Source organism: Staurois parvus, unplaced genomic scaffold (genome assembly GCF_062004578.1).
Source record: "Staurois parvus isolate SC_StPar_1 unplaced genomic scaffold, SC_StPar_1.0 ptg000395l, whole genome shotgun sequence".
Classification (NCBI taxonomy): Eukaryota; Metazoa; Chordata; class Amphibia; order Anura; family Ranidae; genus Staurois; species Staurois parvus.
The window spans coordinates 353,389-370,107 of NW_028318191.1; the positions used below are offsets into that span (position 1 = coordinate 353,389).

The window sequence follows — 16,719 nt, forward strand, 5'->3', positions numbered from 1 at the left end:
ACCCTCTTTAGCTCACATTCACTGTCCTTTACATTTTTGGCTTACATTTACTGCGTAGCGCCTTCTTTAGCTCAAATTTACTGTCAGGGTGCACACTCTTTAGTTTGAGTTCACTGCTCAGCTGCATCTTCTTCAGCCCAATTCGTTGGCTGTGCCCACCACTGTAATGCTGCGTGCCCACCCAACCACCTGTCCTTTACAATTCACAGAGACTACAGTCACAGAGGCCTTGTATGCCTTGTATGCACAGGCATGCTGTGACAACTGAAACTAGCATCACTGTGCATGCTATGATCTGCTCACCCATCACTAGTCAGTTACTGTCTGTAGCCTTCCCGTTTGGATAGTGATAGGTGATGTATGGGCATGACAGACATTTGGTAGGTGGGTACTACATTGCACCCACCTCCTGCCCACCATAACCACTTTTTGTAAGTATTATCCTTTTTATTGAGAGTTTCAGAACACAGAAAAGAAAAAACTATTTACATTTGGTAGACATAAAAAGGGTCTGGACATTTGGTAAACAATAGGAGTAGTAGAAAACTAAAGCGGTAGTAAACTTGTTTACCCCCTGCAAGGTAATATATTGTGCTAGTATGCATCGCACATTATGAAAGACTTACCTTAGAACGAAGCCCATCATCAGCAAGCTATCAATGCTGACAGGGCTTCCATCTTCACCCAGTCTTTCTTCTGGGTTCCTAGGCTGTGGCTTGCTTGATTGGTGGAGCCACGAATGATGTGATAGTTTTGGCCACAGCATACAGCTCTGAAGGAATGGCACGGGTATGCCGTTCCTTCAGTGCGCATGCGCCAGTTATGTCACCAGCTGCTGCTCTGTAGAATATCTCCTAAATGGTCAACGTTTAGGACATATTCATTTTACCTACAGGTAAGCTTTATTATAAGCTTAATAATATTATAAATTATAATAGAAATGAGTGTTTACTACCACTTTAAATAAAACTAAAGACAAAACTTATTTTTTGTAAGTTTTGGAGAAAGCAGAGAGGGATTAGAACATGTGTAAGTTTTTATTGCTTTCTGTGTCCCTGTTAGGGAGATTCACCCTCTCTATTTGTCCCGTTTACCATTATCATTGAAAGTGAAATTAAATCAGAAAATTTTGGTTGAAATATTCCAATGGGGACTCTGGTTCTGGTAACTGTGGTGACACACAAGGATTCCCTCACTTTGGAGGGATTTCCTCTCATTTCCTGTTTTGGCTTTGGGACAGAAAGTGAAGGAAAATCTACCCTTTGGGACACAGATGGCAAAAAAAATTGACAGATGTTATAATCCCCCCTTACTCCATCCAAAATGAAAGAAAAAAGCTTTTAGTTATTCTTTAATGAATATTTGGTAAGCATTTGTTGATATAGGTGCTCAATTCAACCCAGAGGGTAGGTTGTTGAGTCATTATGGAGCTAACATATTACAAAAGGTTGAGAGAAGTGGGGCTAGTAAAAAAAAGTGAATCCAAATAACAAAAAAGTCAAGGATTGAGACACCTCCTGTGTACCAGACATGTTCAGCAAGAAATAGAAAGAGAAGGGGGATACAACAGAAGAAAAAGAGGGCTAAGACAAGGGAGAGGAAGGACAATAAGGCAAAAGGGAAAGAGTAGGGAAAATAGGGGAAGTTGGAAGATGCATCCCTAGGACATCAATAAGTCTCAGAAGCACACACTATCAAGAATCAAGAGGAGCCAAATTGTAAAAAATGGGGACGTTATATTACTGAGCTGTAAGTTCCTCCATGTGCAGTAGACAATTGATTTCTTCAATCCATTCCTTCAGTGATAGGGGAGTCATCAACTTCCAGTGTCTTGGAATGACTGTCTTCACTACCAGCAGTACAAAACTGAGCAGGTTTTTTTTAATGACTGGTATGTAACCAGAAAGAATGGAAACTAATAAACAAATAATAAACAACTTCGGCAGTATGGTGTGTATTGACCGAGATCAGGTGGGCATAGGTGTCAAAAACTGTTGTCCAAAAGGGGTTCCATTTGGAGCAACCCAGTGTGTCAGTGGAGGCTAGGCAATGCCAGAAAAAATAAGGACCATTGGGAAAAATTCTGTGTGTGTAGGTGGGGACATCTATCTTCACTCAGGACACCTTCCCTGAAACCCACTGAGGACCATCAGACAGCTATAGGTAAGGTACCTGTTGGGAAGCCGATGTTTGACATACCTGCTTTGGGGACAATTTAGTCATATGTCAGTTAATGTGCTGGTACTTTTTTGGATTGTGGGATGAAATTGGAATACTTGAAAAGAAATCTGCAAACCCATGTAGATTATTTACTTGCAGGAAATTATATTTAGGAATCTAGCACAATGTAAGATGAGTGCTAAGTTTTATGCAAACAAGGAAATTCTTTCTTTCTCTGCTTTAGCTTCCATGAGATGTAGTTATACCATGGAATATTTTACTGTCTCTTTGTTCTCATTATTTTTTTTTTCTTTCTTTCAAACTGAGTTTTAATGAGGAAACACATGAAGGTTACATCTATGACACATATAATATAGCCTCACAAGCTATAGAACTATCAACATACATAGCAAAGTAGCTCATATAGGTAACCAGTTCAAAGAAATTAAAAAGATCATCCTGGTCGAACTGAAAGGAAAACGATGTGGCAAACTTATTGGATAGTCAAAATCAGTGTGATTATCATTTCCCATATCAAGACAAGGAGAAGAAAGAGATGGGGAACAAAAGGAGAGAAAAAAAAACTAAAAAAGAATGCAAGAGGGGTAATTAGAAAAGAATGAGAAAAGAGGGAGAGTAGGTAAGAGATAACAGGGAGACATCTCCCTGCAGCAATCCAAGAATGCATTATCTAGTATATAAGTTAGCTTTCAAAAACATTTTCCCTTTTTTTTGCAGCTTTTATTTTGTAATATGCAAATAGTCTTTCTTTTCCCATTTTTGAAGTTACCATGTATTGTTGCCCATTTCTGTTTTTTTTCCTATTCTTTAGCAAAATTTGCAAGTTTTAGATGCTTAAAGCTAGATTTCTCCTTTATAGTAATATTTACATAGTGTATCCAGTGCTATTCCTGTGACCTACTGTTATCTATTGCAGCCGAGAAGCTGTATTTCTGATAATAATCTTTGCTTAAGGAAAATTATATTTATTATACAGAAAAAAGTACTTTAATAATACTCAGACCATAATAAGCACTGTTTTTCGTGTTCTGAATTTAATGGGATGTTTACAAAGTTGTGCCTAGATGTTTTAAACAAACAGTAAGGTAAACATAAAATAATTAAAGTATTTAAGCCAACTGTGGCAGCTAATAAATGCGATACAGATAGCTTTATATAAATATTTTTAAAGCGACTCTGTAAGATCCTAAGGGAAGATTTGATATACTCACTGCCAATCCTTGTGATTAACTGCCCTCCATTCCAGCACTGAAATTTCTGTCAGTGTCATCAGCATTTGACATTCACAGGCGTGTTGGATGCCAGGGTGCCCTGATGCATGGCGTGGATCTTTTATCCAACCCCTACGTCACTGTTAGTCCAGTAGTGACGCAGTGTTTGAAGAAACCATGACGTTCAACAGGCAGCTGACACTTCTGAAGGCACTGCATCACTAGACACAAGGGCTGCCAGAGAGGTTAGGATATTATCTCTTCTCTTACAGGGAGCTGACATTTTAAATTAATTTTGAGACCTGACAGGGTTTCTGTAAATTTTACATTATTCAGGAAAGACGCTTAAGTGGTGGGATGGGACAGTTTGAGTTAAAGTAAACCTATACTTAGAAATATATGGAAGCTTACATTGCCAACCTGGTTGCATGGCTGTGATATTGATTCAAAGGGGAAAAACAGTGTTGGCCGAGCTATGAACCCCTTTCTGAGATCAACCACCCTGAGTTGCAGAAGATATTAGGGAGGTTCCTTCAATGAATACCAATTCATTTCTATGAGAATCTGAGTCAAGGCCTCCTCTAACAGCTAAATCTTCTCAGCATTTCAGAGCTGGCTGGACATAATCTTTTCTCTCCTGTAAAAGGTAATTATTATTATTATACAGGATTTATATAGGAGCAAACGTTTGCACAGTGTTTTACTATATAAAAGAAGACAGTAAAATTACAATTCTAAACAAGCAAGTTAGGAGAGCCGTGCTTGTGAGAGCTTAAAATTTAAAAGAGCTGAGTGACATAAATTGCTCAGCAGCTCCATGATTGAGAATGTACTTGGAGAATAATATTAATAAATAATTGTTCTAATGTTCCAAGCCTGTGGTTTAAGTTGTAATCATTGTTTCTACATCCCTCACATGTGTCTTTTTTTTTCCATCAGCAATCTGACAAAGGAGATTTGAGTACACTGAGTCTTCCCCCCAGTACACTTCATGGAGGCTCCGAAGGAAACATCAGCCTGGAAGTCCCCGAAGGGGCACCAGATCCACAGCGCACTAAGGCAGCCATGGACCATCTACACCAAAAGATCCTTAAGATTACTGAACAGATAAAGATTGAGCAAGAGGCTAGGGACGATAATGTGGCAGAGTATCTGAAGTTGGCTAATAATGCAGACCGACAACAGGCCTCTCGCATCAAACAGGTAATATTAACATGTATACAATGTAGAACTTGGTACTTAAAAGGAATTTTTTTCTCCAGCTTCTTCCAAGCAGCCTACAGTCACCTCTGTATTGAATATAGTAGTTTATTTTTGCATGTCTTAAATTTCAACACGTATGCTGTTGCTACCATTTAATTAACAATACAAATATACTAATATACTTGAGTAGTGTGTTAAAGCCAAGAAATTAAAATGAAACACCCTAGCAGTGCCCCCCCCCCCAACTTTAGGGGTTAAATGCTTGCTATGGCCAGGGGTTACAGTACAGGCATCACTACTTACCTCACACCCCCACTCCTGCTCTCTCCTCATGTATTGTACATTGAGGAGGCTGGAGAGTGCAGCGAAAAGAAGAGACTGCAGGGGACCAGTCATATCGCTGGAGCCCAGAATAGGGTAAGAATTTACCTATTATTCTGATACCCCTAGACATAATGAGCATTTCACTGACTCTTTCATAACTTACTCTTTTTTGGTTCCCCATTCACTTGTAAAAGTAGAGTGAATAGAATAATCACTTTTTAAAGGTGTTTCTTTTCCTTAAAAAATTTTTGACAAGTGAATTAAAAAATAAACATCGGTCTTTTGTACCATCATTTTGCCCTCTTAAATATTAATATGCTTTTTATAACTGTTATACCCATGGTTAATACCTTCTTTAATCATGATTGTAAATATTTTAATTAATACGATTAGGATTTTAAACATATTTTGTTTTGTTTAGTCAGATAAAATGAAGCAGTAATTCTGATTATGAACATTTTTCACTTTCTTTTAAAGTGTAGCCTTTGCTCCTTTTCATATGTTGATCTGTTAAATCTTACAACATGTAAAAAAAAAAGCTGTTCTTTACCAAGATCAGTAGCTCAAGCTGTATTTTTTTGTTGGTCTACTGTATATGGTTGAAGCTCTCTTGAAAGCCATTAAGGCCCTGTGTGTGGCCTGTGGACTATTAGGCATCATATAGGCAGCAGAATGGCAGCGGAGTGCAGGTGCAGAACACTCTGAAAGAATTACTGTACTGTGAGGTGGAGTTACCTCTGCCCACTCTACAAGTAGAGTCCCAGCCTTGGCAAACAGAGAGAGCTGCACAAGAACATGTGGTCAGGTAAGTTATCAACAGTGCTGGGGGTAGGTTAATTTTCACTTATGTAAGCACCAATGTGGAGAATGTTCATTTTCACTGCCATGGCCACCAATGTAGGAGGAGTGGGAGTTAAATTTTATTGCCACTGACCACTAATGTGGGGGAGGGGTTAAAAGTACTGGCACCAGTGCTGGGTACTATTATTTTGTTCACTGACACCAATACTTGGGTTTATTATTGTGGTCACTGACACCAATGTTGGTGGTTATTATGGCATCCACTGATACCAATGCTGGGGGTTATTGTGGTCACAGATAGTAATATTGAGGGTTATTATGGCATCCACTGACACCAATGTTGGAGGTTATTATTGCAGTCACTGACACCACTGCTGGGGATCATTATTGCATTCACTGACACCAGTGCTAGGGGTTATTGTTGCATCCACTTACACTAATGTTGGGGAGGTTCTTCTTGCGTCCAGTGATACCAATGTCGGGGGCGATTTTTGCATCCACTGGCACCTACAGTATGTTGAAAGGTTTTATTGCATCCACTGACACCAGAGTTGGTGGCTATTACTGGATCCACTTGACACCAATGTTGGGGGTTATTACTGCACTCACTGACCCCAATGGGGAGGGTTCTTGTATCTTTTCAATGTGCATTGGGAAATGCTGCAAAGAATGCAGCAGGACTGAAATTTTGGGGCATTAAGGTGCAAAAATGCTCTGTTATTATGTGGCCCTCTGGAAGTGTCGTGGGAAACACTTGAGACTCTCTACATTTTGAAGTTAACCACCACTGTAGTGAGAGCTTGACAGAATCTACCTACCACAAGGTAATGGCAAAATCTGTATATATGTCATCCACCAGACTCTGGGATACTGATAAGCCTTCAAGTTAAGAGTTGAAGTTTCAACACTTTCAGCCTTAATAAAGGAGTTATCCCATCCTCTAGCTAAGCAGTTTCTGTGTGCAGCTATAAAGATCAAGGTGCCAGTGAAGCCTTTATTTCCAAAATGGGAATAACTGTTAGTTCTGAGAAAGGGTAAGGACCTCTTTGCTTTCCTGCTTCCTTCTGTTCATTGTGGCACCTATCCTTACTCACAGTGTCATAGCTGTAGTCTTTGCCACAGTTACAACGTTAGGCTGAAAAACAGATACTAGTCCATCTAGTTCAACCAATAAAATAATAAAGAAAAACACAATTACAGTAGAAAACACACATATACACTATCCTATATCCACAGTTGATCCAGAGGAAAGCAAAAGAAAACCTCAATAAAGCATGATCCAGTTCGCTCCAGTGGCAGAGAAAAATCCTTCCTGATCTCCCAGGAGGAAATCAGATATTCCCTGGATCAACTACCCCTGGTATTATTACTTCTAAAAATTAGTGCTGTTTATATTTTCTGCATTTAGAAATACATGCAGCTCTTGTTTTTAATAAAATTCTTTTTATTGAGTTTGACATACAGCTTGACTTGAATAAAACAACAAAAAAAAACATACAACCAGCGTCCTCGCAGGGCCATAACCACAAATAGTAATAACTCTAACAGAGCACCTCTCTAAAGAAGCCCCCCCCCCCCCCCACCTAACCAGGCTATCATAACCGGCAAGTTAAAGGCAGTACAGGATATCGAAGCTTGCGTGGGCCACAGGGGAGATAGATGTCAATAAATTTCCTCTAGATGTAATAAGAAAATACTGGGCCCATAAGATAGGATACTCATTTAATGTCATCTGTAAACCAGGGAAAAGAAATGTTCAATAAACTGGAGCTAGAAAGCATTTGAAAGGGACTTCAGGGGACCAAGACCAGCGTAAGGAATAACTTTGAATTAAAACACACATTATTAGGCAGTGGTGGAGGGGCTATCTAGCCAGATATGCCACACCTTGTCAAATTTTTGTGGGCATCCCCTGCTCTTGTAGGTGGCCTTATAAAATGGTATCATTTTGTTAACCAACCCCTTCCAGAAGGATAGAGTTTTTTTACAATATAAAATTAAGGCTTTGTGGGTGTAAAATAATAGAAGGCTAAGCACAGTGTGTTGGGCCCTAGTGGGAGTTAGGCCTTCTACCAGGCCAAGGAGACAAGCAGACACAGTTACAGGTATTGGTACAGATGTGATCTCAGTAATCCAATGCAACTATTCTTTCCATAAATTCTGAACTACAGGACAGTTCCAAAACATGTGTCCAAAGATACCTGGGGAGTGCAGACACTTGCGGGTAGATTTGGGCCAGTTTAGCAGGAGTATAATAAATCCTGTGAAAAAACTTGAAATAGATCGATCTATCTCGAGAGGATACCAGATGAGAAAATGGAAAGGCCCACATGTTGTCCCTGTCTTCTCCATCCAAATCTAGGACTTCATTCATTTCACCTGGCAATGAGTCACCGAGGGAGGAAGAACCGGAAAAACCTCTTTATAAAGTTCTGACATTGTTTTTTTCAGTGATTCATCTTTAAGAACATTTGCAAGAGAGAAAGGCTGATTCTCTACTTTATTAGAGCCAAACTGGGCGACAAAGGCATGTTTCATTTGCAAGTAACGGAAGAGATATGCATTGGGAAGGTTACATTTATGCTTTAGATTATCAGATGTGAGCAGTGTAACCCCATTCACAACATCCCTTACAGTCTTAGCACCCTTCGATGCCCAAATAATAGGGTCAGGTATAGAAGCAAAGTGGGGAAACTTGGGATCCAGCCAGAGTGAGGAGGCCGATAAGACAACTGTACAGGTAGCGGCCAAAATGTGCTGGGTAATGTCTCAAGGTTTGATTGCAGCCCGCATAGCAGTGGTAAGAGGAAAGGCACCTCCCGAGTCTCGACACAGTAGAAGTCATAGGTAGATCCAGTAATCACCCTAAACCTGGTCAGAGAATGCATGCAGACCTTTAGTTACACGCTTGGTCAGCTGCGACAGCTCTGGCTTTCTGTGAAAGATGATGTGCAATGTACCACCTCTACAGAAACATTGTTCTTTTACTTTTCTTATGCTGCTTTGTGACTAACTGGCTTGTCTTTAGCAGAGAGGGGGTTTATACCAGCTAGTACTGTTCAAAGAGGGTGCAGTGTTTTTTTGCCTAGAGTCTTACTCCTGTAGGTGGCGCTATAAAACTGTATTGTCAAGAATGAGAAGAGCTGTGTCTGTCAATGAACACAGAGAAAGGGAATTTACAGTTAGGAACCTCCTTAGATGTCCTATTGTTATGCTGACATGAGGTGAGCCAAAAATACAGATAGTTGTTTTATATAGTATTCTTTTCTTGGCTCCCCTCATGTCAGCTTCCCTCTCTGGTGTATCTTTGCTCAATTTTTTAGTGGAACATTAGGATAGGAATTTGGGCTGGATATATTTTCTAGTGTGGGGTTGTGCTATCATCAGGTAGTGGGGGTGAAGCAACCCCATTTGGTGTACTAACACGAGGGAGAGCAAGGAAAGTAAAATTACGGTAAGCATGGAAAACAATTTTCTATAATCCATATGCATGTATGTAAATGCATATTACATAACAAATACTGGGTATCACCATGCCAGAGGTAAGACATTAATTAACCTCCCTGAAGGTATTCCCGAGTGTAGCTTGGGGTAAAGTTTCAGCACCAAAAGCGGTAACCCTGAGCTACACTCGGGAATACCCTGCAGCGTTGCTCCGGGATCCCTTCTGCACTTACCTTGTCCTGCGCTCCCGCGGTGTCCCCCCTGCAGCGTCCCCTGTAATGTCCTCCGGCCCATGCCGGCATCTGTCTTCCGGATTCCATTCCCTGCGACGTCAGGACGTATGGGGACGGCACTGGCGGGAAATTTAAAAATGTCAAAAAGTGACATTCACTAAATACACTAAAATCACATAGTAAAACATTACTGTATCAAACCATTTCACATACATTTTGTCCCTACTGCTTTGTCCTGTGCCCTGCCTGCATATTTACTGTTCTTTCTGCCTGGAAACTGAGAAACGTCCATGGTGTCCAAAAAGCGTCCCTTTAGGTCAAAAGCGGTTTTAGACCAGCTAGAAAACAGCGATAGTAAATCAGAACCACTTGCAGAATTGAGTGATAATGATTCGTGGGGAAATTCGTCATCAGACACTGAAAACGATTTTGCGACTTTGCTCAGTGATGTGCGAACTTGACGCTATATTTCAAATTTCAATGTTTTTGGTTTGATTATATTATTGAATTAAATGTATTATTATATTATTATTTCTTATGATTATTTATTAAATTATAATTTATGATTTCGTGTTTCAAATTTTAACATACCCGAGATGTTTACTAAACTCTTGTTCGGACAGATTTCAGTGAGTTATTCCTAAAAATTGCAGGCCTACAATAAAAAAACTACATATTTCCATGCAAAAAAATGTACCACTTTGAGCACAGAAATACTGACATAATCAGACCGCTAGGGAGGTTAAGGGGCCATCATTTCAGTTTAACTGTGAGCTGATGAAACGTAAAGATTTTAATGTCTCACCTATTCACCGTTTTGGGTATCTTATATACTCAAGCTTTTCAACCTAAATATATTGTTAAAGTGTTGGTAAAGTCTGAAAAATAAAAAAAAACTCCCCTCTGCAAGTTAATGTCATAATGTGCTAGTATGCATCTCATACTAGCACAATATGAAAGACTTAACTTAAAATAAAGCCCTCCAGTGGTGCACTGTCACATCCACTAGGGCTTCCACCTTCACCCAGTCTTCATTCCAGGTTTGCAGGCTCCAGCCATTTGAATAGCCGAGCCACGATGATGTCACTCACGTGCGCGCGTACGGGAGCCACGGCACAACGCTCAGTGCGCATGTGCTGGTGGCGTCACCGGCTGCAGAAATAGTGAACATCTCCTAAAAGGTGGACATTTAGGAGATATTCTTTGTACCTACAGGTAAGCTTTACTATAAGTTTACCTGTACGTGCAAGTCACCAAGCTGTGTTTACTACTGCTTTAAAGTGGTTATAAAGCCTAAACATTTTTTACCTTAATGCATTCCTTGCATTTCTTGTGTTAATAGAGTCAGACAGTGAGGCTCAGGGGCAAGCCTACATGTCTGCTCCCATAGAAAGGAGCTTAGCTTGGTGGAGGGGCAGAGCCAGGAGAGCTGGATGGGGACCTGAGAAGAGGTGGTTCAGGACCACTCTGTGCAATTTTGTGGCAAGAGCAGGTAAGTATAATAATTAAGTCAACACAGTCCCTCAAGACTCCCTCAATAGTTGGTTCTGGCCAGCTCAGTGGATTGCTTTAAAAAAGGCCTGGATTCTTTCTTAGATACACAGAATATAACTGGATACGAACATTTATAGGTAAAGTTGACCCAGGAAATATCCGTTTGCCTCTTGGGGGATCAGGAAGGAATTTTTTTCCCTGCAGGACCAAATTGGATCATGTTTTGCTGGTTTTTTTTTGCCTTCCTCTGGATCAACTGTGGGTATAGGATTATAACTTTTTTTTATGGTTGAACTGGATGGAATTTTGTCTTTTTCAGCCAGACAAGCTCTGTAACTATGTAACATTCATTCTAGGTCCGGAGCAGTGGCAATATTATCTGTAAAAGGTGGTGCACTGCACACTATCTTTCACAGAAAGCCATAAGGATGCATCTTCCTCCTGCACCTGGGAGCCACAGGCCTGTGTTTACTACCTGCTGCCCGCCTATATTAACACTTAGTCCTCCACAGCCAGCCTTGCTAGACCTACTGATTTTAAGCTCGGTATCTAACTGCTCAGATTCCATGAGTACCCCCAGGGGACTTAGTATCTTTCTATACCTGTTTTGTTGTTCTGCTATTGTGGTTACTGCATGTCTAAGAACTAGAGGGATATCCAGACAGTCCTTGGTAACCCCTCACATAGTCTTTCCTTGTGTCTTGGTCTGTGAGCAAAGGACCCTTTGACTTTGAGAGGGACGGTCATGTCTGTGTGTCCTGTAATCCTCTGTCCGGTTATGGCTTTGACCCCTTCTGACGAACCCCCTCCCCTTCCTCTGGGGTTTCTACATAATCTGTCTTAAGTGTATACGTTTTCTCCTGTGTTATGGAAGTGTTATCTCCCAGGTTACTCAACTGTTAATTTAAATTGATTGTGGAGGCTGTGTTTTCCTTTGCTGTGTCTAAGCTTGACTTCCCAACTTCTCCTGTTGGTACTAGAAAGTCAGTTGCTGACCCACTCTGTAATTCTGTATTTATCACTCCCAAGCAAAAGGAACTTGTGGCCTCTCCAATGGATGCAGGGTGCATGACACTGAAGTTGGAGGATCAACCATATTTTGTCATATTTGGAGATTTTCCATATTTTGTCATGTTACAACCAAAAATGTAAATTTATTATATTGGGATTTTATGTGATAGACCAACACAAAATGACACATAATTGTGAAGTGGAAGGAAAATGAAAAATGGTTTTCAAAATTTTTTACAAATATCTGAAAAGTATGGTGTGCATTTGTATTCAGCCTCCTTTACTCTGATACCCCTAACTAAAATCTAATGGAAACAACTGCTTTCAGAAGTCACCTAATTAGTAAATAGAGTCCACCTGTGTGTAATTTAATCTCCATATAAATACAGCTCTTCTGTGAAGCCCTCAGAGGTTTGTTAGAGAACATTAGTGAACAAACAGCATCATGAAGGCCAAGGAATACACCAGATAAGTCAGGTATACAGTTGTGGAGAAGTTTAAAGCAGGGTAAGGTTAAAAACAAACATTGCAAGCTTTGAATATCTCACAGAGCACTGTTCAATCCATTGTCTGAAAAATGGAAAGAGTATGGCACAACTGCAAACCTCCCAAGACATGGCCATCCACCTAAACTGACAGGCCGGACAAGGAGAGCATTAATCAGAGAAGCAGCCAAGAGGCCCATGATAACAGCTCAGGTATGAGAATCTGTCCACTATTAGTAGTGCACTCCACAAATCTGGCCTATATGAAAGAGTGGCAAGAAGAAAACCATTGTTGAAAGAAAGCCATAAGTCATCCCGTTTGCAGTTTGCGAGAAGCCATTTGGGGGAAACAGCAAACATGTGGAAAAAGGTGCTCTGGTCAGATGAGACCAAAATTGAACTTTTTGGCCTAAAAGTAAAACGCTATGTGTGGCAGAAAACGAACACTGCACATCACTTTTAACACATCATGCCCACTGTGAAACATGGTGGTGGTGGCATTATGTTGTGGGGATGCTTTTCTTCAGCAGGGACAGAGAAGCTGGTCAGAGTTGATGGGAAGATGGATGGAGTCAAATACAGGGCACTTAGAAGAAAACCTGTTATAGTCTGCCAAAGACTTGAGACTGGAGCTGAGGTTCAGCTTCCAGCAGGACAACGACCCTACAGCCAGAGTTACAATGAAATGGTTTAGATCAGAGCATATTCATATGTTAGAATGGCCCAGTCAAAGTCCAGACCTAAATCCAATTGAGAATTTATGGCAAGACTTGAAAATAGCTGTTCGCAGACCCTCTCCATCCAATCTGACAGAGCTTGAGCTATTTTGCAAAGAAGAATCGGCAAACATTTCACTGTCTAGATGTGCAAAGCTGATAGAGACATACGCAAAAAAGACTTGCAGCTGTAATTGCAGCAAAAGGTGGTTCTGCAAAGTATTGACTCAGGGGGGCTGAATACAAATGCACGCCACACTTTTCAAATATTTATTTGTGAGAAATGTTGACAACCATTTATCATTTTCCTTCCACCTCACAATTATGTGCCACTTTGTGTTGGTCTACCAGATCAAATCCCAGTTAAATACATTTATGTTTTTGGTTATAACATGACAAAATTTGGAAAATGTCAAGGTGTATGGATACTTTTTCAAAGTATTTTACATATGTAATGCTTCAGAATTTGAAGGATCAACCTGTTGCTACTACTAGCTCAGTTTCAGGCCTTGGCTTTTAACCACTTCCCATCCAATGCACTTTTATAATCGCCCTAAGACGGGAAGGGTGATATCTCTTCACTGCAGCTGAAACAATTATCAAGGTATCATTTTGTAGCCCCAGCAATTCTACAGTAACCAGTACAAAGCCAGAGGTTAGGACAGGCAGCAGATATGAATTACCAGGAATAAGTTCCTTTCCTCCTTTTAGTATTAGAGCAACAATTGGCCTTTAGCACTATCAAGGTCAAGTATATCTTTGTTTCCTTTCCTCTTGTTAATCATGTGTTGATTCGCTAATATATGTGACTAATTCCCTGCACAAGCTGTTAATATTGTGTATCACATGTGCTATTAGGTGCAAACCCTACCAGTGTCATCTAATATATCAAGTGTTGCAGCTCACATTGAAATGTGTTTCACACACCCAACACACTGCGCTTTTAAAATGAGAATATCATTTGTTGATTTTTTTCTTTTACAAGGGGTTACATACCTCGTTCACGCTGTCAGGATGCCACTCCAACTATGGATTTTATATTTATTATTCTTGATGTTACAAGGCCTCCGCCTTCATGAGGATATTTGGGATACCTTTCCTTTGTATAGCACCAGTTCATCCCATGGAGAAACCTTACCATTGTCTAGATTTGATAGGGGCTGTCAAAGTTTACCTTTCAATCACTGCTTCCTTTTAGCAGAGGGGTTCCGGTTAGCTATTCCAGAAAATACTAAAAGATTCTGTCTTCTAATTCCACATTTTCTAAGTGATTTCAGCAGTTTGTTGTGCAGACCTAAGGATGGTTCTGTTTTGCCATTTCAGTCCACTCCACTGAGGCAGAGCTCCTGGGGATTTTTTCACATGTGGGGCCTGCCCCTTTCCTCCCCGTGCCCCGTAAGGCTGCCCTGATGTGCCTTAGATGGATCTGTAATAGCTGTTCCATCGTACCACTACTAGTACTGGATGCATTACTCAGCTAACATAGCCAAGTGGGACAGCCACATTGATGACAGTCTTACCTTGTACTGGGGGTGAGACTGACTGTGATGGATGCCGCTAGGACAGGTTAACTTATGTGAGTGCCTCTGCCCCCGGGAGGGTTTTGACACAGTTTGGCATATGTAGCAGTATTCCCCTCGGTGACTCAGAAATTGGCGAAATCAGAGGTTGGACTGTGGACATAATACTGAGTCCATTTACTGGTGTACATACTTACATAGTTACTCTGGTTGAAAAAAGACACAAGTCCATCTAGTTCAACCAATAAACTGGAAAAATAAAATGTAAAAAAAAATGTATGCAATCCTATATACACAATCCTATACCCACAGTTGATCTAGAGCAGCGTTTTTCAACCACTGTGCCGCGGCACACTAGTGTGCCGTGAGATATTGTCTGGTGTGCCGTGGGAAAAATTCCAATTTCATCCGCAACATGTGGCCTCGGCTCACAAATAGACCAATCGTTAGAATCTAATGATTGGTCTATTTGTGAGCCGAAGCGCATGTTACGGACTATAAATAGCTCCGGTGTCACTGTTACACTGACAGGAGAAGACATCGCAGTAGATCGCCGATGCGCAGAAGAGCACCGAAGGATCTGGACTCTGGAGGATTATCGCGGACTCAGCACAGAAGAGCGCTGAGTGATGGATCTGGAGGAGACAGGAGCAGAAGAGCGCTGACTGATGGATCTGGATGGAGTGTGACGGACAGCGGCTATCTGGAGGAGACAAGCGCAGTAAGTACTGAGTGACAGTGAGACAGGAACAGATACTGCAGTGATGGACAAATTTTTGAAAAGGAAAGAACTGGACTCTGAACAAAATTCGGAGCCAGATAAGAGCCCAAGTATGAGTGGGGATCAAAAGAAAGCAAAGATGGTTAGCTCAAGGAAATTCTCTGGCACAAGGCAATATAGCGAAAGCTATATTTCATTTGGATTTACTTTCACCGGAGATGCAAAGAAACCAACTCCACTGTGTGTGGTGAAAAGCTATCTAACAGTGCTATGGTCCCAAGTAAACTTAAACGCCATCTCCAAACGAAACACCCTTCGCTTCAAAACAAGAATGCAGACTTTTTTGTTCACCTGCATGAAAACACGGAGAAACAGGCAACTTTCATGAGAAAAACCACAAAGGTAAATGAAAGAGCTCTTAAAGCTAGCTATCAAGTTGCTGAACTTATAGCCAAGTCAAAAAAGTTGCACACTGTGGCAGAGACATTAATACTTCCCGCCTGCAAAGCTATTGTAGAGGAGATGCTCGGACCTGAAGCAGCTAAGTCAATATAGGCACAGAGGTAAATTTTTTTAACATTTTCTAATGGTGGTGTGCCTCGTGATTTTTTTCATGAAAAAAGTGTGCCTTTGCACAAAAAAGGTTGAAAAACACTGATCTAGAGGAAGGCAAATAAAACTTTGCTCCAGCAAGGGAAGAAAGTCTTTCCTGATCCTCCAAAAGGCTACCAGATATTCCCTGGATCAACTTCACCTATAAAATTTACCTACATTATGGGACTTTCTCTCTTTGTGCGCATATGGGAATATACAGTAGCTGTGGATTGCCTGACCGCCTACTCGCAAGCATATGCTATCTGTGCATGTATGCATGCATATCATCTTGGAAATCACATGGATAAACATATATGTACACCTTGGCTTGCATCCAGTTGAGAAATAGACTCTACTCACTTTTTTATTTGAGAGCTTGCTTATACTAGAATATCTGTCTGGATTATGCTCGATTGTAGCAGCTCTTTACGTATGTATGTGTACATACCTGAAGGTACTACAGTGTTGAATTATACTCATATATTTGTCCTCATTCAGCTCTGCATGCAGTCATGGACATTGGTAATGATGGGTCTTCATTAGTGGACTTCCATGCAGTTAGGAAACCATCTAAGCTACTTTTTAGCAAGTATACGACCATTTGCACTTTTTTAGGATACTAGTCTGTAGTCCTCTTTGTTAGGGGTCCATGATGCCTAGAAGCTATTAGTGTCCTGTTTTTTTGGCTTTGGCTAGTGGGTGCTTCGAGCAGAGAGATACTTGAGTGCTATCACTCTACCCATTGTGGTTTATATGGCCATTTGGCCCCTTGAGTATTCTC

At 40.7% G+C, this 16,719-nt stretch overlaps 1 protein-coding gene across 4 annotated transcripts in view; it reads left to right on the forward strand.

Annotated features, from left to right (window-relative positions):
- The window catches only part of TMCC2 (transmembrane and coiled-coil domain family 2), a 127,175-nt gene that overhangs the window by 66,588 nt on the left and 43,868 nt on the right, over positions 1–16,719 (forward strand). For all 4 annotated transcript variants that reach the window (XM_089686346.1, XM_089686348.1, XM_089686347.1 and 1 more), the window contains one exon: positions 4,332–4,595. In XM_089686346.1, coding sequence (XP_089542472.1) covers positions 4,332–4,595 — 264 coding nt within the window. The remainder of the gene's footprint in view (positions 1–4,331; positions 4,596–16,719) is intronic.